Source organism: Phragmites australis, chromosome 23 (genome assembly GCF_958298935.1).
Source record: "Phragmites australis chromosome 23, lpPhrAust1.1, whole genome shotgun sequence".
Taxonomy (NCBI): domain Eukaryota; kingdom Viridiplantae; phylum Streptophyta; class Magnoliopsida; order Poales; family Poaceae; genus Phragmites; species Phragmites australis.
The window spans coordinates 19,341,278-19,366,227 of NC_084943.1; the positions used below are offsets into that span (position 1 = coordinate 19,341,278).

Here is a 24,950-nt window from a genome sequence, read left to right on the forward strand (position 1 = left end):
TGGGGGAAGAACTTCTTGATTGGCAGATGTCTAATAAAAATATTAAAATATATGGAGGAAATTTATTGTGAAGCCTACGCTCTAGAAAAGAAGAAATATAAAAAAATTCTGGGTTTTTAGTGAAAGCCAATACCGGAATAACTCTGTAAAGTGGGTGCTGTGCACACTTTTGCTCTCTTGCACCTTTGCCTCCTCGAGCAATGTAAGGTCCTCTACATGACATCCATAATCCTCCTTTCAGATGGTATAACTGATTCTAGGTTTGGTTCCCTGCTGGATCACTAACTCATTGTAGTGACTGTTATCTGAGTTTCATCAGAGCCTCTAGCAACGATGACCTGGCAACCATCACCTCCGACATCCTCTCCTCGTGCTTCGAGCTGGTGACGCTGGAGACTGGATCGGATCCCCTGACGTCGATGTCACGGTGACTTCGTCGCTGACGCGTGGGTCCGACACCACGCGTCAGCGACGGCACGCGACATTAGGGGATCCTCATCCCTGGAGACTAGGGGTCGATTAGATGGGGTAACTCAGGAGAAAGAGTGGGGCGGGAAGGACGAAGAAGTACAAGGCTGAGCTAACGGGGATGGAGCATAGGATGAGGGACCTGTCACCCTTGGTGATGACGATGGTGCGGAGTCGGTCATCAGCCTCGCCGACGTCGTTCATCCTGTACCACTTTGGCATTTGATCCAGAAGATTGCACTTTTAGATCACACTGCTATAGGTAAAGTGTCGTGCCCTGTGGAACATATTCACCATGGCGTCAACCATGTGTAGCTCATCGTTTGATTCCAGGTAGCTACGATGGCTGAGGTACGCAGGTGGCGATAGTGATGGCATCAATTTTGCGGTTAGGGTTGCACCGACGACAATGTTACTCCAGATGGAGATATCTCTGGTGTAGTCGATTACCAAAAATCTCTCTTTGCAGTGTACGACAGAGTCCACATAGCATTCTAGATATGTATCGAGTAGCGTCCACGCATTGTCGACCCCGACCTGGCAGAATGCCACCTCCTTGGACCTCCTGAGCATGGCCATGGCTCACACACTCTCGACCATCGATGTCAAGTAGCATAGAGAGCATGATTTCATTGAAGAGCATGTGTCTCATCTTGCGTAGTGTGATGGGACTTGTTTCAACCCTGTTACCTTAGTTATCGTCGTGATGGAGCACCTACCATCCATCCACTTTAGACATGTTGTCAAAGAGGACACTGCTGCAGCGTGCTCATTGATCGACGGGAACTCAATGCAGGCACCAATGAAGGGGTTCAGTAGTATCACAAACACAGACTCGTTCATCAGGGTCAACCATCTGCACGACACCTTGTTGTGCATGTCTGGGAGCGACAAGTAGAACGCCATGTTCTCTGAGACTTTGTAGAAGGTGACGTTGTCTGAGTTAGGGCCAAATAGGAGCAACAGGAGTGGCGCGAAGATCACAAATGGCATAGCATTGTGCCAAAGAGTGCAGATGGATCGAAAGGAGACCGCATTATGGTCGGATGCAAGACACTTCTTGATGGACTCGAGGAGCTCCGATGGGAGGCTAGAGCTCCAATCCAGCCTCGATCTTCTTAGAGGAGGCTGCTCAGTCCTCATGAATTTCCAATCAAGCTAATGATTGATTCCTACAAATTAGGAGCTCTGAATGTGTGGGAAAAGTGCATATAAGAGGAAATAACACTAGCAATATCAAACATAATTATATAGTAAGAATACACCTCACTCAAAATTTATGTTTCAAGAAATATCAGTTAAGCTGCCAAATAATCTCATGACTTTCCATATATCGAACTATAGCAGGTTTAGATGATTTCTTTAGTAGCCCTATGAACAACATAGAAATGGTAAAATAATCACTTGTGTGTTATTTACAAGTCATGCATAAGATGAGACCATAGATTAAAATAGTTGATTGCTAGTGAATGATGCACCCGAGCAACCATTAATTGATGGTCGATACATCTGCACATCTAGATAGAAATACAATTTCTAATGTTCTCCCACGTAATCCACTATTAAAGTTCACATAAATATATTTAACCAAACTAAAATTATTTGATTATAACATTCGTATTTCGCTCCCCAGATCTCAAGATGGGCTCCCCAGATCGAAATGAAGAAACATCTTACTTATGCACCATATGTGAGTAATACACTAATCATTAGAAAATACAGGTAAATTGGGTTACCTTCTCACTAAGAACTGTTATGTGAATTTTAGTTTACATGGGCAATAAAAAAGTTCAGGAAAAGCACTGACAAGCAAAAAGTTTGCGGTAGTATTATCTTTAAACTAATGAACCATATTCTTTAAAACAAATAGTGAACCATATTGCTCCCCTAAATGGCATCATCAACCAACAATTGATGTGCATGATGAGGATGTTGTATACCTTGCTTATTTGGAGAGCAGGTCGTTGCCGCCAGTCGATCATGGCCCAAGGGATGGGGACGATTGCCGTGGTATTGACTCATATGATATATCAACATGTAAGTTGTTCCTTTCGCGACGATACAATTAGCATCCAGGAACTGACCACTATCGAATAGCATCCCTTTTTTCAGCAATAAGAAATAAGAATTCCTCAATTTCGGATGCACCGGTTAATGTGTCATTAACAATTGCCAATGTATCAATACTTCTATGCCACCTAGAATCTTTCTGGTAAATGAATATATATGTGCAAGCGTTACTAAAAGAAATTGGTGATTTTTTCATAGTGTTTGGTTCTATTCACAAAATTAAATAAACAATATTCAAGCATTCTACCCAACGCATTTTGACTAAAATATTGGCAAAGTGTCTATTTGCATCTAGAGCCAATCGATAGATCATACAAATTAATTAGCTAAACATAAATCATGAATTCAAGTATCCATGAACCAAAGAGTGCTAAATTAGAAATACACATACTATAGCCATTCAACCGTTTTGTCAAACACGTTCTAGTCAATAAAACACATATACCTGTATAGCTAGAGATGAGAATTAATTCTAGGGTCATTGAGGCGAGTGTGATGTGGAACTTTGCCGCATCGACCCATCTAGATGAACATAGGGCATGAGGGGAAAAGTGACCACGAACGACTGCAATCTCACTACTGGCGCAGACAAACGAATGCCCCTTTGAGTTGTGTTGTTCACTAGCTATCGGCCAATAGTGGTAGGAACAGGAGGACAATGTGGCGCGTAGGGACACTGCTCCAAGAGGGGGAGGCTGCGCAGGGAGGTGATGGGTTGGCGTAGCCATGAGGAATAGTGCTCTAGGCCCTGAAGTGCGACAGAGCACATGTGAAGATGCGGAGAAGGTCGCTCATCGCTGGTTTGGATTGGAGGGGAGGAGGTAGGCGTAGAGGGCGTAAAAAAGCATCTGTATTGATACATGGATGGTATGATACAGATCTGCGAGAACTAATTGATTGATTGACTAAAGTTTCCAAATTGATAGTGCGTGTGGGAAGAAATCCTGGAGGCTATGGTTTCTAAATTGATGGACTAATTGATTAGGTGGGGAGATGATTGCGTGTGATTACAAATTAATTAATAGGAAACTGACCACATCTAAGGGAATTAGGGGCCAAATCTATTCTCCAGTTGATTGCATGGTCTTTTTTTGGAAGGAAATTAACAATTGGGATCAATGTGAGGAAATTTTAGGGACCAAATCAATGAAAATAAATGATTTCTCAACTGAGTGAGGGAATAATAGAGGGACAACACAATCTCGGCCATTGGATTTAGATCCAAAGATTCATATAGTTTTATGGATGCTTGTTGGCATGCACATAGGATTTTCAACGGTTGATGACAACTCATTCTCGGGCATTGGATTGAATGAAATACCGTCAAATGAACCTTGGTTGTTAGATTTGTTGGATGTTGACAGATCTAACTGTACTGGTTGTTTCGTGGATATTTTTTGAGGTGTGTATAGGGTTGTTTCAACTCGTGCTTTTATAGTTTTGATTTCCTCTTTAATTTTAGTCAGCTTATATATGTTCCAGTCAAACTTGTTTTTTGTTGCTGTTACATGTAGCCCTTGTTTGTAGGAATTCATATCATATCATACATGTAAAACTTACTCTTGTGTGAAAGTGATGAGCAAATGAGTCTGGAAAATTCTTGATTATTTTTTTGTTGAAAAACAAACTCATAGATGAGCAAAGCACTTGTGTCTCAAGGCAACATCCGAAGAGCTTCACAACATTTCTTGTGAGAGGAGAAACAACCTCATTTATGAACTACAATATTGAGCTACCAATTTCTGCAACAGTTGTCCACCATCTTATACCTGCTTCAATGTGTTTCCTTTTTCAGAGTCATGTGGTTTGTCCTGATTTCTGTTTTCCCCTTTTGACTGTGGCATCTTAGTTATGAAGAGGCCGATAGCACTCTCTTTCGTTGTATCATCTTTGTTGAATAATTCAGTTGTTCGGTCAGTAATTTAGGTAGCTGTTAGCTGGTTTAGTAGATATTTAGCAGTCCACCTGTGTCTGTTGTTGAGTCGCTGCATGTGTGCAAGTTGTGCGTGCATGCAGCAAATGTAATCAGCTTGATTTGAGTCCGTGAGATGGTGCGGGTAAACCGGATCATGGCGAGTGCAAAAGTCTGGTCTTTCACGATCGGAGCAAGCACATCAAGACACATTTTCATTTCATTTGAGAATCTGTTGAGGCTGGAAAGATAGCATTGAAGACAACGAAACCGAGGATCAACTCGCAGATATTCCGATGAAGCTGCTTAGAAGGGTAAAATTTCAGAACCTGCGAGCAAGAATCGGAGTCGTAGATGTTCAGAAGAATTGAACTTAGGGGGGGGGGGGGTATGTTGAATAATTCAGTTGTTCGGTCAGTAATTTAGGTAGCTGTTAGCTAGTTCAGTAGATATTTAGCAGCGCGTCAGAGTCTGTTGTTGAGTCGCTGCATGTGTGTGAGTTGTGCGTGCGTGCAGCAAATGTAATCCGCCTGATTGAAGTCCGTGGGATGACGTGGGTAAACTGGATCATGGTGAGTTGTTTCCAATAGCTGATCGAGTATGAATAAAGAGATAAGCACAAGAAAACGCTGCAAGCTTAGGCATCACAAATATTCAGTTTCGTTAGACTTTGTAGTTTATTCAGACTACTACTGTTCATCATCTTGGCGTTGCCTGATTTTCTTTAGCAAACCAGCAGAGCGATTCCACAAGCGAGTGTGAGAGATCGAGGGCATCTAATCCAATAATCTTGATGTGACGATAAAAGATAATAAAGCTTCCATTATCGAAATGCTTTCGGGTACTGAAGATTGCAACGAGAACCAGGTGGATAATGCCTGCGCCACTACTAACTCCTACGCCGATGCAGGTTGTTATTTCCTCAATCTGAAACAAAAAAAATCTTGTCCTTTCCTCAAGTTGGTTGCAGCTGTGCTTGTGCATTCAAAGTTTACTTGCAGTCGCACGAAAAAGATAAAGAAGAAGAAAGTTGCAGTTGTGATGGTTGACCTGGAGAAGAAGATCTGACGCATCCCTTGCGTTCCCGCCATGTTGGTGCACTCACCGAAGCACCCGTACTCCGCTGGTTGCTCGCACTTGTTGATATCTTTGAGCATAAATCAATCAAAAATCAGGGGCGGCGGCCTGTTGGAGCCACCCCTGCTCCGTGATGAGCACCAGGGGCGGCCAGTTGGTGTCCAGTGGCAGCGGTCGACGCTGATGGGCATCTTGTAGCGACCATCGCTTGTGCACCGCTTGTTGCTCATGGAAAACATGGTGCATCGGCAAGCAGCAGCAGTAGCATGACGGCCTGCAGGACCACAACGGCGAGCCATCGATCACCTGGAGATATCGATCCTAAGCTAGATTTATTTGCTTGCAGACTGCACCGCGAGCTTGCACCATTATAAGAAAGCACTGAGAATCTGTGTTAAAAAAAGTGCATCATCGTGGGCGGCGCGTAGCTGATTACAAACTGCATGCAGCAACCCCGATTATAAACACGAATCGACAGAAGGGCTGCCAAATGCCAATTATATTAAAAGAGAGGAACCCGATGGGTTACAAAGAATGAAATAAAGAAATAAAGAAAAATGAGAAGTAAGAGTACAAAACCCAAAGAGGTCTATTCTCTCGAGATTAGACGCCCTAAACGGCGTGCTCCAACGAAAACCCAAATTTGAGCTTCCTCTTCAATCTTGTTCAGAATGGTGAAGGCCGGTTGCTCAGTATGGCTAAAGATCCTGGCGTTAAGCTCTTTTCAAACTTCCCAGCAAACCAACATGATCAGCGATCTGAGCCCCTTTGTTGGCCTAGTGAGGACGCTAGCCAGGTAGGACCACCACTGGTGGACTGTATGAGTTCGCGGCCAAGAGGACGGGGTTATGTGTGTCTATGCTATCTATAGTCGCTAAGGAACCCCAGATGTGTCTGGTGAATCTGCATTCTGCGAAAGATGGTGGCACGTCTCGGTTTTCTTTCTGCAGAGGACACAGAGCGCGGCATGCGGCCAATTCCTCTTAGCCAACCTGTCAGCAGTCCAGATTATGTTCTGAATTTCCAAGCGATTTGGTCTTGTACGTTAGTCCGCAGGTGGATATCACGTGTTGCATTCTAGATTTTAATAAACTCTGCTATGAACTGCACCAATAGAACTATTCCTCCCGACAGGTTGTGCAACGAAAGAGTCACTAGCGAGAGCCTTCCATAAGTAGGGATGGCAATTTTCTCCATGAAGACGGGGATCCGCCCTGAACGGAGCAGGGATGGGGCGAGTTTCCCCCTGCAGGGCTCACGGGGTAGGGCCCCGAATCCAGGTTAGGACAAGGGCGGGGATAGAGTTTTCCCCGCGGGGCTCCATGGGGCCCCGAGTCCGCAGCTCATTGCGCCCACTGAGTCAGCTCGCCACGCGCCTTGTTCTGCTCGCCGCTGCGCCTACTTGCCGCTCGCTGCGCTGCTGCCAGAGTTCATGGATCCGACGGGGCTAGGGACGAGGCAAGTTTTTGCCCCGATACGACTTTCGGGGTCAAGGCGGGGCTCCATGTTCGGGGGTCGGGGTGGGGATAGGGATGGGGGCACCCCACCGACCCCGCCTCACCCCGTTGCCATCCTTATCCATAAGGACTGGGTTTTTTTCTCTAGAAATGGAATAGACAATAGGCGCTCTGTCCTTGGGCCTGCATTCTTGAAGCCAGGCTGAATGCCAGAATTGAACTTTAGCCCCATAACTGACTTGGATTGTGGTAGAGACTGCAAAGAGTAGCACCAGGACTAGCAAACATATTGTTCTCTGCCTTCGACTCCTTCCAAAGCCCAACCGTAGGGCTGATGCGAAGTTGTAGAGATTTAGGATACCTGGGCCACCAGAGTCTGTCGGACAGCATGTTGCAGCCCAATTTACCTTGTATTTGCCCCATGTGAGCTCTTTGTTTCTGGCCCAAAGGAATTGTCTCCTCTTGCAGTCAATTGCTTTGATAATGTGCTTGGTAGCATTTAGTACTAACATAAATAAATAGGTTGTGTCGTATTTACTGATTTCACCAGCACCACATGACCTGCCTAGGTTAACATTATACCTTGGAAAAAATCTACATAACCCCTTGAACCATCAACTGGTAGATACTTAAAAACCTGAACTACAAAATCAGGTATTGTGGACCTTAAACTTTGCAAAACCATTTACATAACCCCCTTACCTGGTTTCATAGGTGGTTTTTGCCTCGTTAGCCCTGGTTTTACCACGCTAGCGGGGATGGCCATTGGGACCGCATGTCAGTGCTCCAACCCCCTCCTCTCCTGCGCTGCTCCACCCCCTTGCACTCTCCTCCAGTGCTCTCTCTCTCTCTCTCTCTCTCTCTCTCTCTCTCTCTCTTCAATGATCATGTGGAAGTCCGACTGATCGGATTGGTGCAGGAGGTCGAGGTGAGTCTCCGCTATTGGATAACCTTGTCTTTTACCCAATTTGTGTGCAATCTGATGGTGGGTTAATGTTTATGTAGTTGGGGTTTTCTTGATGGTTTCTTGGTGAATGTAATCGGGCATGTATAGGGCTTGAATATATGAATGTAGGGTAAATATTTGGTTTTTTTGGTTCATTTCATCTGGATGCGTACGTATAGGGCTAGAATCTAGGGCAAAGATTTGTTTTTTTTATGAGAGATGGATTCCGGTGAACAATTAGTCTTACATGTTCATATCCTTTGCTTGGAATGGATCCGCTGGAATTTCTTGCCATCAGATTTCACTATGGGGGTATTTCATCACTTCTGAGGGCAGCTGCGCTCTGTTGGAGGACATTGCGCAACCTCACTCATTGAGCTGGACAAACTTTCATATCCTGAGATCATAGGCCATATGGGTGAACATATGACAACAACTGAGCTCCTGCAATTGCACTGGCTGTGTCCTGGTAGAGGCTTGTTAGATGGGCTTAGGTTGCTGGTGGATGATAATTCCTGCAAAGTAATGGCTGGTCACGCTACCGATTGTGGAGTAGTTGACATATATGTGAAACATGTTTCTGTGGGAGAGGATGCAGAGGAAGAAGAGAATGCAGCAGAAGAAATGCATGTTCTTAAGCCTGCTCCTCAAACTATAGACAAGGACTTGGAATCTTTTAGGGAATTCTACAAGTCTTCTTCAAAGTCACAACCTAGAGAACAAGACAGCTCTGCAGAGGGTGTACCTGATGACAATCAAGAAGCTAAAGATAGTTCTATAGAGGTTGAAGAAGCTAAAGTTAGTTCAGATGATGACTACCAACCTAGAGAATTGGATAGCTCTGCAGAGGATGAAGAAGCTGAAGAATTAAGGAAATTTGCTAAGCAAATAAAGAGACACATCAGGGAAAAGAAGCTAGGAGAGCCTACCTGCCAAGCTGCAGCAATTTAAATAGATGGTTTGTTCCTAAAGTTGATATTGCAGATGAGGTTAGTCCATATTGTGATTCCAGTGATGACTACTCTTATGAAGAGACAAGTGAAGGTGAAACAATCAGCTGGATGAGCACTCAGAATAGATTTGACAGTAAAGCACCAGTTCTTGTTTTGCACTTGAAATGGCTTTCAGGTGTAGCAGGTAGTTCAAGAAAGTTGTTGTGAAGTATGGGTTGGCAACACACAAACACATACACTTTGTAAAGGATGAGAAGAATAGGGTCAGAGCAACATGTGGATGGGATGGGTGTCCATGGCTGATATATGTCTCCAAGACAAGTAGGATAGTGTGGTTCCAAGTTGTGATATTTGTGGATCAGCACTGTTGCATACCCAGGAGAGATAACAAGTTGGTGACCTCAAGAATTATTGCTGATAAGTACTTTGACATGATCAGGGACAATCCTACATGGAAAGTGGAATGGATGAAGAAGATAGTTTTGAGGGATATGCTTGCTGATGTGTCACTGTCAAAGTGCAAGAGAGCTAAATCTCTAGTGATTAAGCATGTTCTATGTAACATCCCAAAATCATAAGCTGTAGTTTTGAGATAATTAATTGTTGTTAATGCGAAACTACGGGTTTAATTTCCAAGAGATCGAGTTTCTTTAAAATTTTAGAGTATAAATTTGATTCTTTTAGAATTTGTCTAGTGTGTTCAATCTGTGATGGTTGATTTGTTTGGTGTTAATGTATTTATGAGATTTTCTTTCTTTTATTTTCCTTGAGTTTTTCTGTGTATCACAAATCATGTTTTATATGCATAGCATCTTATTTTGAATTTTGAGAAAAATCGGCTTAGCCAGAAGTTATAAAAATTTAACCAGACACATCTTATGGTCTGCAGTATTTTGGTAAATTTTGGTAGATTTTTTTTAGAGCGCATCTGGATAGGTTTCAAAAATTAAAATTTTATTAGCTAAAAATAGATGCGTACTTTGCAGGCCACGTTCACTCTTCATTGGCCCATTTCCTCTCCTTAGGCCCAGCTCAATTAAACCAACTGCCACAGCACGGCACGGGAAGCTTCGGCTGTGTTCTCCTCACCATACCGCTCCTGAGCTCGCCGTCAGCTAAGGACGAGCGCCACGCCTTGCTCTCTTCCCCTCCTGTGCTCGTCTCAGTCAAGGACCGTGACCATACCGTCTCCCATGCGCCTGTCCTCCTCATCCTTATCTCCTCTGTGTCTTGGCTCATCCCCTCACGCACGTGCACCGCGGCCTCATCCTCTCGCTGTTAACCCGGTCGCAAGTAGCTAGCAGCACACGCTTCTCCTCTGTCTCGCTCTCTCTTCCACTCACGCACATGAGCAGCAGCCGCAGCAAGTCAAGCTCGCCATTGCCATGCTCAGCCGCTGCCGCCGAGCTACTGTAGTGAGCACCCCCTGGAGCCCCTCCGTCGACCCAGGAGCTCCTCGTCAACTCCCTCGTCTGCGATCTCACACGCACTCGCATGGCATGTTTCAGTTCCGGCCAAAGGATGATGCACACCGCCGCCATGATTCTTTCTCCTTCGGTGAGTCCACATCGATTCCTCCTGGTCATGACTTCTTCAATGCCCTGTGCCCCTCCTTGACTGATCCTCGCCCCGAATTCGCAGCTGCACGCACCGCCGTGGCCGTTTTTGCCTCCCCCGGTCACCATTGCCGCCACCGAAGCACCTCACCGGTGATCCACCACTCCACAGCTTTTCCAAGCCAATTTGCACCATGGAGAGCTCCACCGTGACCGCCTGGACGTAGAGCGCGCACCCCCTTGGCCCCGGCCCGTCGCCGGCGCGATGCTCAGCGAGAACCACACGTCGTCGTGCCGCCTTCCCCGCCACCGGCTGTGCCCCGGTCGAGCCCGTCGGTCAGTACCTACCTGTGGTTGTTCCTCATCGTGAGGCGTAGCTGAGGGTGCTCTCAGTTGGCCGAGCCGCTGTCTTTTTCCACCGTCGCCGGTGTGCAACCACTGCCGCCTGCAGCTAAACTTCGAAACCTCGGCGCCGCAACCAGTCGCATGGTGAGCTTCCTTCGTATCCCAGAACCTTTCTCACACACTAGCTAGCAAGTTTGAGCACCACAACCCTACACGAGTGCACTGACTTGCATGCTTCTTGCAGACTTCACGCCGCGTGCTGCCGTCGCCATTGCCGCCGTCGAGCTTGCTCTGGCCACCTCTGAGCCGTGCGTGTCACTTCATGAGGATCCCCATGGCACACTAAACATCTTGGTACCCTCCGCTGGCCGAGCTGTCGCCGAAACCGCCGCCGGCGTTGCCTCCGGCAAGCCCCACGGTCTAACCGCTGCCCCCAGTTTATCTAGCTTCTGTGTACTGTTCATCGTTTGATCAAAATAACTAGAAATTGGTATAATTCGTAGTAAAATAAATACGACCCCGAAAAATATGAAACTAAGTTTGTTAGTTTCATTTTGCCGTTCTCTGCATGTTAAAAATGATAGAACTCATGCAATACTTTCTGAAAATTAATTAATAAATTAAATGTGTTTTAGCTTATTTAAATTATAGTTAATTAATACAATATTCTAAAAAATGTGAAACCATTTTTATTAGCTTTATCTTGACAAGAACTAAAGTATAAAAATGCTAGTTTTCATGAAAATTTCAGATTAAGTTTTGTGATGATTTAAATGTGATCAATCTTGTTTAATTCGCCATTTAATCATGGAATTTCTAAAGTCTGTGAATCCATTTCTAATGATATGTATAAATAGGGTACTTTATAAGAAAAATATTGTCCAGCATGTTAGATGAGTTTGGCCATTATTTTAGCACATGTTTTGATCTCACATTGTTAACTTCTAAAAATCTTTGTTAGGGTAACTTTACACAAGAAAAATACATTTCACTCATACTCCGATTAACACGATTCTTATTGCAAAATTCATCTAAAATCATGTTCTTTATTTTCATGCAGAAATATTTTATGTCTATTGCTGTGGATTTTCTTGGATGGATTTATTTGCATCTTTCGGTGTTTATCGATCGAGTATTTGTCGTGTACGTAAGTGCGATCAACGATGAAGGATAGAGATCAGAAATATCACAAAGGTGAGAGGCAAGCAATCCCTTTTGACCATTTTGGACCCAGTGTTTAAATTTACTTTATGCATTGATTATGAAAATTTATTACGCATACATAGATTTTTTATAAAATTGCTATTTGGGACGGTAGTCATTACCTAATTGAATCAATATGTCAACTCTCCTTGAACTTGTTAACCTTATCATTGTTAACCTAGGCTTTGGGTTAACATGATAATATCACTTGGGTAGAACCGGACTAAGATGTGATAGAAATGCTCAGCTTTGCTATCTATGGTAATTTATTTGGTTGTCGTACTATCACTTGGGACATGAAAAGATTTGTTAAAATAGTTAAGTCTTTGTTTTGAGAAACTTGAGTTGTTGTTCAGATTCGGGCAGGTTTATGTCAATGTATGTCAGAAGGTGAGCGTCGTCTCACAGAAGAGTGTATAGGTGGAGATCTGCTCGTGTTGTATGAGGACCGGTACCTTGTACCCGGAACTAAGGGAAACAGTACAACCACATGTGCCGGTATGGATGACAGTCCTAGCTTATTAACCCGGATAATTCTACCTTTGCTTCTTGGAGTTTGGTGTGTATGTGCGGGTAATCCACGAGGTGGGTGTATCCGAAGGGACTCCCATTGCTATACGAGTGGGATCAAAGTTTGCCGACATAACGATTAATACCCTCTGGACTAGTGGGACCGCCTCTGGTGTATTTAGTTGGAGGGAATAATATTAATCGGGAGGAGCAATGGTTAGGATTAATCGGTGTAACGGCTTTGTCATGACGCCCTATGTACACCCAACGTGCAGAGTGTACGGTATCGACGGATACCACCAAAGGGAAGTTCATGTCGTGTGGGTAAAGTGTACAAACTCGGCAGAGTAATAAATCTATTTGAATAGCCGAGCTCGCGGTCAAGAGCCCCTTAGGAAAGGCTGCATGGTTTAGATTATTTGTTTTGGGATGTCGGGTTTTACTTGTAGGCATTAGTGTAAGTATTGTGTATGTCTAGATGGAGAATCGATCTTTATGGTCTGTGGTAGACATGAAGCTGTTGTTATTTATTTATTTGCACTATCATTTACTTTTTGCTTTCTTTAAATTACGTTGTGAATCTATTATATTGTGTATTTTTCAAATTGTCAAGGCATTTATGCAAAACTAGATATGTTGGCCATCCTTCAATTCAACCTGCATTATTGTATCATTGGAATATATATAGCTTGCCTCCTGAAGTCGTTTATTCAGAAATAATGCCAGGAAATCATAGAAGCGATGATATCGGGTCTTTCTAGGATTCAACTCCCAGTCGGTTGCTTGTGGGTGGGTTTGAGGCACACCCGCTAGATATTTGAATCTATTTCATTGTATTTTTCCGCTGCATATCTTTTATATTGTAGACCAGTTGGTCATAATATTATAAATTTAATCCAATTAAACATTTTCACTTTGTAAAATGTATGGATGTGATATCACTGTTGTAACCGTGTGTACTTGCTACTGATCATGGGACAAGTACAGTGGAAACACGGAGTTTCGGGTAATCTAATTACCCGGGGCGTCACATTCTAGATGCAACCAAGGGAGAATACTCCAAGGTGTATGATTACCAGCTGGAGTTACTGAGGAGCAACCCTGGGAGCATTGTAATTGTGGCACTGAATCCGATTGAGGACAAGTAGGCATTTGAGAGGATATACCTATGCTTTGATGCTTCCAGGAAAGGGTTCCTTGATGGATGTAGAAGAGTCATTGGACTTGATGGGTGTTTGTTTAAGGGTGCTTGCAATGGTGAGCTGTTATGTGCCATAGGGAGGGATGCCAACAACCAGATGTATCCTATTGCATGGGTAACCGTGGAGAATGAAACATATGACTCTTGGTATTGGTTTGTTAGCTTGCTGCAGAAAAACCTAAACATCAGTGCTGGAGGTGAAGGATGGGTTCTCATTTTTGACCAGCAGAAGGTATGGTTTCTGTCCTGTGTTTCTTTCTTGGGTTCTCATTTCTGACTTGTGTAACCTAAATTTCATATGTCTATGTCTTATAGGGCCTTCTCAAGGTAGTAGCTAAGCTGATTCCAAATGCAGAGCATGGGATGTGTGCAAGGCACATATATGAAAATTGGAGGAAGAAGTACACTGACCACAAGCTGGCCCAAGACACTCCTCAAGGAGCCAATGGTATGATGAACACTGCAGTTGAGCACTGGTGCAGGGCACACTTCAAGTTAGGGTCATATAGTGACTCTATTGATAACAATATTTGTGAGAGTTTTAACAACTCTATCATGGACTCTAGGTTCCTTCCAGTGATTTCCATGCATGAATCTATCAGATGCAAGGTCATGGTCAGAATTCAAGAAAATAGAAGCAAGGCACACAAGTGGCTAGGGACAATTTGCCCCAACATGTTCAAGAAGCTGAAGCTGAACATTGAGAGATCTGCCAAGTGCAGTGTGCTATGGAATGGTCAAGATGGCTTTGAGGTGAAAGAGAAGGAGATGAGGAGGTACACTGTGAATTTGGTGTAGAAGACATGCAACTGTAGGTATTGGCAACTCTCAGGTCTTCCCTGTTGCCATGCTATTAGTGCAATCTACAAGGCCTCAATGAAACTAGATGACTGCATATCACCAAGTTATGCAATCACACAGTACATGAAGACATATAGCCATTGCTTGCAGCCAGTTAAAGGTCATAAGAGATGGCCTATTTCTGATATGCCAAGGCCACTCCCACCTGCTTATGTCAGGATGTCTGGGAGGCCTAAGATAGTGAGAAGAAGGGAGCCAACTGAAGCACATAAAGGAACTAAGATAAGTAAGGTTGGAGTTAAGATGAGGTGCTTAATGTGCCAGAAAACAACTCATAATGTCAGAACATGCACTATGAACCAGTAGGCAAGAAAAATAATTCATACATCAAAAGAGATGCTGCTAGGAAGAGGAAGCAAAGTGAGGCCTCAATATCTACTATTGCCATAGCAAACACAATGGTAAGTTACACCATCTTGAGTGTTTGCTGCTTCTTCTGATCATTGACTAACAAAAATATCATTTCTTATTTCTCTTATAGCCTGAGGTTGGGACACAGCAGAGTGCAACCACACAGGTTCAACAACCCAGGAAGAGGACTTCATGGCGCAACACAAATAGGCTAGCCCACCTGCTATTTGGTTCAAACACCTAAATCCATGTAGACCTATAGATGTTTCATTTTGTTACAGGGCCTTATGTAAAGGATGTTTCATTTTGGTGTACATAGTCCTACAGCTTTTGTATGAATGTTGGCTTTTGTTCTTAGGGATGCATGAATGTTGGCTATGAATATATGGTTGCTACTGCTACCTAAGTGTTGGCTTGTTCATCTGTTCTGTCATTTAGTGCAAAGTGTATGCTTGTTCATCTATTCTATCACTCAGCACAAAATATAGGAACTTGGATATCATTTTCATTCAGTGCTCCATCGCTCATATTACATTGAAGGAAGCCACCTACATCTCAAATCACAGCACATCACAGTGCCTCTCTCACTTTGCTCCTAGCATTAGTGCAAAGAAGGTGCCAACAACAAGCAGTACAACAAGAAATGACACATACCTACATCTATTACCTTGACTGAACTTGTTAGCCATGGCTTCAATTGCCTCATCCTTCTCATCTAGCTCCTTCTTGTACTTTGCCTTCATAACAACAACCTACTCCTCGTTCTCCCTCTGCATCAGCCCAAGCATCAGCTGCAGCTCTGTTTTCTCCCTTCTTAGGCTCCAAACAGAATCACGAAGATCCACTAGGAGGCTCTTCACAAATGGGGTATTCTCAGCATCTTTCCATTGAAAGAAACCACAATCCCCTCTCGTCTACAACAAACAGTGGATCAAGAGAACATCAACCAATCAACAATGGAAAACCAACCAACCAAAACAACTAAAAAAGAAAGCTTCTTACACGAGAAGCTGAACACCTGTAATACCTACGGCCTGGATTATCATCACATCAAAGCAGGCTCATAATCTAGTGGTCCTATTCTGTATGGCAGTGGCGAGCCCAATCCCCGCATCGAATGCCCTCTACGTGCATTTGACACCGTCGATTGCAACCTTGTAACACCCAAAAAAATATATACCATTTTGATTTCAATTGTGTTCTTTCGAGTCACCGTTGCGGAGAGGAAAGGAATAAGGAAAATAAATAAAGGATTAAATGAGTGGAATGAATAAATAATTTTATTAAAGAAAAAACTCAGGTTGGGGAGGTCAACTGGGCCGGCCCATCCAAGGCCCAGCCACCCCCCAATTTACCCTAACCCTAGCCCCACCTCCCTAACCCTAAGGGCCCCCTGTAGCCACCCCTCATGCTGGCAAGCTACAGTAACGGTACTACTGTAGCCATGTTACATTGTCGAATAGGGATTGAAGAGGAGGAAGAGAAGGAGAAGGAAGAGATGAGGAATCGTCCCGGGGATCGTCGTCGAGGTTGTTGCCCTTGCCGTTGTTGAAGGGAAACCCTAGGTAAGGCTTGCCTATGCTGTAGAATGAGTTTCTACCATGTTTTAGGTGCTGTAGCACGTGGTGATTGTCGAGTAGAGGTGAGGTTTCGGTGGAATTCGTTGAATCAATCGTTTTCTGCACGTTATGAAATTGCAGATTATGCTATCTCTACTCGTCGCGCAATTAGAGTGCCTTAGTAGCTGAATTAAATTTTTTCAATAGATTATAAAGTCGTAGAGGATTATTATACCTTTCTTTTGGCACCAAGATTACCCTCATAGCCCCTGTGGTTTGGTAGATATCGTTGTTACAACTTGGCTATTTTTCTCTGACGAGACTATGAACAGTATAGATCGAACCAGTTTTCGGCCATCATAATGGGATAATTTTTGGGTACGATCTGCAGCAAAGTTGTATATATTTTCATAATATTTCCAATGGCGTAAAGTACATTATCAGAGGATGATTAGAACTACAGTTATGGCCTCTTAAAAGTTGCTGTTGTTATTTTATCGTCAGAAAAGTTCAGTCATGTTCAGAGCATGATTTGGCCACCTTAGAAGCTTCAAATCGAAAAATCTATAGCAATAAAGTGGTAGATAATGGAGTTTTATAGCTTCTGTAAAAGTTTTAGAATTTATGGATTCGTGGATTAATTACGGAAAAAATGTGAACGGTTCTGTCAGGCTTTTCGGTACAGTTTTCAGCGTTGTTTTCAACAGCAGATTAGAGGCCCTTATTGACCTGATAAAAATATGGTTTCTCCACGAAAGTTTTAGCCATTGTTCTGTAGTTTTCAAAAATGTATTTTGTTTCCTATCATTCCTGTTGTAAATAAAAAGATACGAAAAGGTGAAGCAGCATTCCTGAAGTTAAACGAATGTGATGAGTATCGGTTTGTTCGTTGGATGGGTTGTGGGGTGTAGGACCATATTCCTTGCTATTTGTATTTCATGTGGTATGTTGTGGTGCTGATATATGGACGCTTGAGCATGTGGTGTTGCGCCGAGGAATGTATGTCTTGTCTTCATTGTCGGTAAAGACAAGTGAGCGTGACGGTTGTTGTCACAACTTTAACTTGTTATTTTTGCTACCTCCACTTATAATAATAAAGCACATACGATTATACTGATTAATTTGGGAGATTATACCTACTTACTTTGGATCTGTGAATTTGGCTTAATCTTTTGGTTATAGTTGATAGAGTCTTATGCAATAGTGATGATGCCTTGTCGGTTTAGTCTTTTCTAGCACAACCTCATATTCTGTCTAATGGTTAGTTTACTTGAGGATAATGATATCGGTTATGTAGAAGCTTAAAGAAGAGGATATGCTTTGACTTGTAGGTGGGCATTTAATTATTTTTGAAGGGCTATTTCATATGTCTATAACTAGTTGGAATATAACATTTTGAAACTTTATGCATGTTAAATGTTAAACTCATAATATGTGGTTATGAAATGGTGTAGGTCTTGCTCTTTCAAAGCAAGTTTATTGTTCCTATATGTGTATGTTCATGTCATCTGCACTTTTAACATGAAGAAGGAATGATAGATATATGTGGATGAAAGTGGCTTATATTAATTATCTAAAAAATGCTTTTATGTTGATGTATGTTCACGGTTGTGGACTATGCGGTTTATATTTTGGCATTTGAAGTATATCGTGTGCATTGCACTGCATTGTATTTCGTATGCATTGGAAGTTATGTCGTAAAGATCACGACCGTATCGGTATGCATCGTACGTTGCCCGAGGAGGGGTGCGATGTAAAAAAAGGCATGTCATTGCATTCATATGCATTGTTGTATGGGATTGATTGTTGGATATATTAAAGTTGCATTGAAGGTCATTATGAGAAGTGACGTTTCTCCGTGGATATGTTAATTATGGTATGACTTATGAATTTATGAAGGTATTGAAGTCCTACGTGGATTTGCATTGCAGAGTATCCATATGCATCATATTGTGTTACAGTAATCTTCCATATTCAATTTGGTTGTGATGAATGGTATGCAGATGTTTGAGTAATTTTACTAATTATAGAAGGTATGTGGTTGCGAGTGGGTTATTCTTAAAACTGTTATTTATTATTAATATGGCTTGAACTCTATTCATGATGTTTTGGATGATGATATTTTCTTCCAAGTCATATTTAACTCTTAGAAGTTGAAGTCAATTATTGATGTTGATATCATGTCATACGGGATAGATAGTTTTTTTATCTTGCTTATGTTATAGTTATGTTTGCTATGAACATGATGAATAGTGTAATATATTTTATATTTGTTTAAGTTTTAAATTGATGCTTTAAATACTGTGATTGTATAACTTATTGGTTGATATCCTAATGCAGTATGCTATTATTTTTTATGTATGCCATTGAAGTTACTCATTTGTTATTTTACATGGCCATGTCTTATGTATGATATTGCACTTGTTATCTAATATTGGAGATAATTGGTTGTTCTCTTGTACGCCTATGCTTTTGGTATGATATTATTGTTGTTATTTTTCCTTAAATTACCTGTTACTTTGATATATATATATATATACATGCTAGTTTAGCTTTACTCCATAGTGTGTTTGGTGTTTGGTACACCGTCAAAGTGTTGTAGTGGTCTATGCTAGAGTGGTGTGGTGGTTTAGAGGTTTTGTAGTCCTTATGGTCTATAGGACCCTAGAAGTTTTGGAAGTCTGTAGAGAAAAGGTAGTTTTGGGCAGTTCAGATGGGTGAGTGGAGGGCCCTCACAATGCCTGCTCTGCATTGCTGAGTGAGGATTGCCTGAGTGTTAGGGTTACGGCTCAACTATCCATATTCGAAGTAAGTAATTGAATGAGGGATGGATTGGCCCTCATGCCCTGCATTCTAACTATTCGCTCTTGATATATCGTAGGGGTGGATCTTTGTGTGCCTTGCCCTATAGACTGGAGTGGAGACGTTTCAACCTGACCTTAGCTTGGTGTAGGGTGAACCCTGTGATGCAGAGGCAATTTTATGCCGATCGTGGTGATGTGAAGATAGTGGGAACCGAGTGGAGTCCCGAGAGGTTATGAGCAGTGTTTGCAGCCATGTTGCGTAGGGGTGAGAGCTAGTTGTTTTGAGGCCTAGTGTCTAAGCCTGAGAGCTTGCGCTTTGGGTTGGTTTGGGTGAAGTGTTTTGCATGAAGCCATAGAGATTTTGTAGTGTTATTTGTATGCCCGTTTGTTTGCAGTAGCCTTAACGTCTACGTCTTGTTTTTGAGTGGTTTTGGGGTTAGCTTGGTAGAGCGGTCCACAAGCTCTAAAAATAGCAGTTGTGTTGCAGGAGTTGGCTGCGTTAGTGCGATGCAAGTAGAGTGCTACCTTTCCTAAGCCACGCTGCTCTCCGGCCGAGCCGTGTTCTCGTTGCCACATCGAGGGGCACCAGCGAGCCTTGCTGGTTGCAGATGAAGGGCGCTACCCTGATGCCCCATGGCCACGCTGACGCTTGTGGCTGTTTCGTCCACAGTGGGCTGCCGCTCGTGGCCACGCCGTCCATGCCGCTCGCTGAATTCTGCAGGCTGCGCCACTTCACCACCGGGCCAGAGCCCTGTTGGCCGCATGCCACCGAGACCGTTGCGTCCAAGAAAGAGGAGGCCAAGGCTCTGTTGCATCACTAAGCCACCGTTCGCGCACCAGGAGGACCGGATGGAGGCCAACCCGCGTCGAGGCCCTGCCGTACAGGGCCGCAGCGCCCTGACTTCGCCATCAGCAAGGTATGACATCACGCCGTCAAGCTTATCCTGGTCGTGCCGCGTGCTCTCTCCTTTTGATCTCTATGATGTCCGACCATCGCGCCGAGGAGCTTGTGCTTGTCCCCAGCCATTGCGCGGTGGTGCTACCGCCCGTCGCTGGCCGATTTTTGCACCATGCTCAGCCTAACCCCTTGTTTTTCCTTGGGCAGTAAAGCAAAGTCAGGGAGCCTCTGACAGTGCTTCTATCATTTTGTGAAGCTTGCGTGTGTGCTTGCCGTTGTGCCTTGCCAGCCCGACCGTCGTGCTGTCTCTCTATCTGTGCGTGCCATTGTGCCGCCTATGCTTGCTGTTGTGCCTAATTGGTGGCCCGGTTGTCGCATGCTCTGTCTATGTGGTGTTCTGGGTGCCGTTGTGCTTGATCCTGAAGCCCGACTACTATCACATTGGTCTTTTTTCTCTCATTGTTGCAGACTAGCAGGTTGTGGAATCCATGCTTCAGCCTCACGCCATCGATGCCCGTGCTCCGGATGTCACCGTTGAAGCCTTCGTGCTCCAGTCTGCCGTCGTAGCCTGTGTCGTGGCTACGCCGTTGAAGACACACATCCCAGCTGCTACATCTTGGTCGCTGTCCTGGTCATGGCTAGTATATGTGTGTGTCTGTTTGCTATTGGGATGATCATTCTCTCTGTGTTGATGCCATGAGATATGTGCTTAATGTACCCATTGTCAGTTCAGCTGGTGGTGACCACAGGTTGTGGTGGTTCTGTCACTCTGATGATCTTTGGCTATAATTGACTACCGGCTGTTTATGCTAATGATAAGCATGTGGCCATTGCCAGTCTTATATTTGGTGAAGACCCTCTTTTGTACATCACCTGTTACTATTGTTAAGCTGGGCTTCTTCCTATGAGCTTTCTCTGTTGGCCCTTAATGATGAATGCCCTATTACATGTCACTTGTTGCTGAAAGCTTGTCTGTCCAGAACTATACGTGGGAGATGATTTATATCTTCCATGGTATTTGTCGCTCATTAGTGATTACACTGCCTATGTGGCTGTCCGATGACGCTTATTTTATAAAACAGAGTACCCTTGTGGCGAGAGCCTGTGTGGCCCATTGTGATCATCACCCACTTGTGTGGCTTTGCCTTTGTGGCTCAATGCCTATGTGGTTGTCCGATCATGCTGATCGCAGAAAATATATGTGCCACTGCTGGATTGAAAAACCAGAGTCAGATAGCAAATGCATATGGTAAAATCTTCCCATATCTTTCTCTGTAGAAATTTCACTACTGCAATTCACGTTCCGGCTCTGTTGCTAACATGAGTGTTGTGTAAACAGGTACTGCTGTGATAATGGTTATGCTTGTGACAACATTTCTTATGATCCCCATAATGCTGCTGGTGTGGCGCAGCCACTGGACCTTGGTCATTCTTTTCACTGCGCTGTCATTGGTCATTGAAATTCCGTACTTCTCTGCTATCGTGCGGAAGATCGATCGGGGTGCCTGGGTTCCTCTTGTGTTTGCTACCGCCTTCCTCATCATCATGTATGTATGGCACTATGGTACACTAAACTAAAGCGCTATGAATTTGAGATGCACAACAAGGTGTCCATGGCATGGATCCTAGGCCATGGTCCAAGCCTTGGTCTGGTCAGGGTCCCCGGTGTAGGCCTGGTGTACACAGAGATGGCAACTGGTGTTCCTCACCAACCTTTCAGCGATCCACTCCACTCTGGTATTCGTACGTGTTAAAGTACCTTCCTGTGGCACCTAATGAAAAGTTCCTTGTGAAGCGAATCGGTCCAAGAATTTCCACATGTTCTGATGCGTGGCGCCGTATGGCTACAAGGAGTACATCCACAAAAGATGACGACGTTGAGCAGATGCTCTTCAACAACCTGCTGCTCTTCGTCCGGCTGGAGAGTATGATGGAAGAGTAGACGGACTCTGATGAGTACAGCACCTGTGGGCTGAACCAGGCAAGCAACGCGAATCCAAGAAGCAACGGCATCAGAACCGGTTCTAACATGGAGCTCAGCTACACATCCGATGACTCCATTATACAGGTCCAATCCCGAAATCAAGCCGGGAACAAACAGGTAATGTCGTCGGGCCGATCACCATAAAAAAACTCAAGCTGGAGAATGGTGCAGTATGCACCCATGCATCCCAAATTGGTCCTCAACAGAGTTTACTCCCATTAATAATACTCCCACTAACTTACATTTAAAATTTAAACATCTGATCCCACGTATGTTATTTTAGACTTTTGATTATGAATTAAGGTAGTTGCCAGACCCTGTCAACCGTTCCCCAAAGACCAAGCTTTACAGAGTAAAGAACATTAGAGCAGCCAAAAATAAGCAAGAAATGGTTGCCATTGCTCCAGATAGCACAACAAAATTGAGGGGCGAAGATGATGGAAATAGAAGAGGAAGGAAGGGTAAATTGGACAAGTTCTCATCTTCTCTCCTATTAGGTAGGACAATGTTATTTTAAATTTTAAACACTTTAAACAACTTCTTCCAAAGTGTGGCACGCATTCATTTTTTAGTGGAAAATGTCTGAGCTACAAGTGCGGGAAGATATGAATTTAGGGAAAAAAGATGGAAGGTACATTAATTTTATTCCGAAGATTGGATCAATTGGGTTGAACCTACTGTTGCCCCTGAAGGAAATAGCTTCTGCTCATGGACCAAAAGCACCTTCATGAGATCTATAGTTGATGGTGGATCAAGGAGAGAGAAGGCATTGCTGTGTCAGGTGAGGATGGTGTTGAGAAGGAGAGGAGAAGGAGAAAGAGAATGATGACAATGAGGAGGAAGTGGTCGATGGTGAATGCTTTCGAGTTGGAGTGACCTGCACAAAAGGTAACATCATGTCATTTCCAAGATGTATATGTAGCACTGGACTATGAGGGTTGCTAGCAGTTGACAATGCCAATAAAGAGATGGATGGATCAGGATATCAAAGAACAAATCTAGAAATCAAATTAACCAATGAGTGGGATTATATGTGTAAGCATACTTGTTCTGATCTCACAAGGTTCATGTGTATCATAAAAATCCAAGTTCGGAAACTAGAGTAAGACAATATTAATGTTCGTAAATGTGTGCAGCAATGTTCTCTTAGATTTTCTAATATTCCAATCCTAGGGTTGGTAGTGCTCATGTGTATTGCTAGGGTTGACACCACAACAATGAGCTACAACGCTATTTGGTTGGTTTAAGCCCTTTTAAGGGCGACCATGTGTAAATGTGGCTATCAATAGTGAATATGAGGATAATGATAACGCTCTAGCTTTTCTAACATTCCAATCCTAGAGTTGGTAGTGCTCTTGTGTATTGCGAGGTTTCACATCACACATATGAGCTACAACACCTTGGTTTCAACTTTTTTAAGGGCGACCATGCATGGGTAAATGTTCTAAGTAAATTTGTCTACCAATTAAATATAAGAATAATGAAATATATGGTGGAAATATGTTGCACCATAGTTGTGTTTATGTGATAAACACTAGCAGCAAAAGATCAAAATTTCTTATGTGTGGATTTCCCGTGCACACACTGTAACACCTAGTTTTTCCCTGTTTAGATAGATTATGAAATTTTCACTAAAAAATTGAATTTTTTATTAAATAAAGCCAAACTCAAATGGAAGTAGTTATATTGAGCTATGTATATCAAATTCACTCCAATTCAAAATTTTCTAAAAGCAAACCATGCATTAAATTGAGAATGAGGCATTTTAGGTTTTATTGTATTTTTGTGTGGATAGTTCATAATTTGAACTGAGGTTCAAATCCCTCTTTAAATCAATTCCCAAATCAATCTCGAATCTAGAATTTCTCGGGCTTAATCTCTCTCTTTAAATCTCATGGCCCAGCCCACAAAACCATTTCTTTTTTCCTTCTTTTATTATTATTTTTTTCCTCTCCACGCTGACTTGTAGACCTGATGCTACTTTAGCACATCCTCCCACATCCCGATTCTCTCATCTGAATCGTGCCGCACCCTGTTCTGACCTACACTGCGTAGCGCTGTGCAAAGGTTGAGGTGTTATGATCAAAGTGTGCAAAGATTGATTAAGTTAAGATGTTTGAAATCTTGAAGTGGTTTTTTAATTATTGTTATTCACTTATTTATTATTTATTTTTTAAATGTTTTTACTTAAATATTGTTTTATACAAAAGAAATATATTGTAATATTATTGTTAAATCTTCATATACATATTATTTCTTCACAACTTGCTAAATACGATATGTGTTCACTTATGCTATCACTAAACACACAGTTGAAAAAACTGTTGAAGAGTTCGCTGAGGATGGATCATTCTAACATGCTTTCTACGTCGGTTTCATCTGTGGAGTCGTCCTGAAGGATTAGAGTCTATATAGATCCACTGCAGTTTCATTTGAATCTTGACCCTTGAATGTCACTTTTGTAAGATGTTTAATGATGATTAAGTGTGATATTGTAATAATATTCATCTATGAAGTCACTATACGTTGGGGTTGGACTCAGCACATAGATGAGATTGGTCTTTTCCTTGGACCGATCTTGACAACCAAATAGTTGTGCCGTTGTGCTAAGCCAACCTTGTGCAACTATATATTCCTTGTTATGGGCAAGGACTTGACCCTCATCTATCCTTGATGTCACTTGATGATCTCCCAGAGGGCAGAGGGTAGCCGGAACCAGGAGAAGACCAAGGAATCTGGGTGATGCTTGTGATCCGGCTGTAGGCTATAATCTATGTGGAAGATCAGGAGCCCCT

At 43.0% G+C, this 24,950-nt stretch overlaps 1 protein-coding gene and 1 long non-coding RNA gene across 2 annotated transcripts; both read left to right on the forward strand.

Annotated features, from left to right (window-relative positions):
• Positions 1 to 10,067: 10,067 nt before the first annotated feature.
• On the forward strand, positions 10,068 to 11,297 carry LOC133905771 (uncharacterized). Its single transcript, XR_009907690.1, has 3 exons — positions 10,068 to 10,440; positions 10,525 to 10,928; positions 11,029 to 11,297. It is a non-coding gene; the product is annotated as an uncharacterized LOC133905771 (long non-coding RNA).
• Positions 11,298 to 13,658: 2,361 nt separating this feature from the next.
• Positions 13,659 to 15,300, forward strand: LOC133905770 (uncharacterized). Its single transcript, XM_062347532.1, has 3 exons — positions 13,659 to 13,930; positions 14,014 to 14,960; positions 15,041 to 15,300. The coding sequence occupies exons 1-2, from the start codon at positions 13,796 to 13,798 to the stop codon at positions 14,494 to 14,496; spliced, it is 618 nt and encodes a 205-aa protein (XP_062203516.1). The 5' UTR covers positions 13,659 to 13,795; the 3' UTR covers positions 14,497 to 14,960; positions 15,041 to 15,300.
• Positions 15,301 to 24,950: the final 9,650 nt, after the last annotated feature.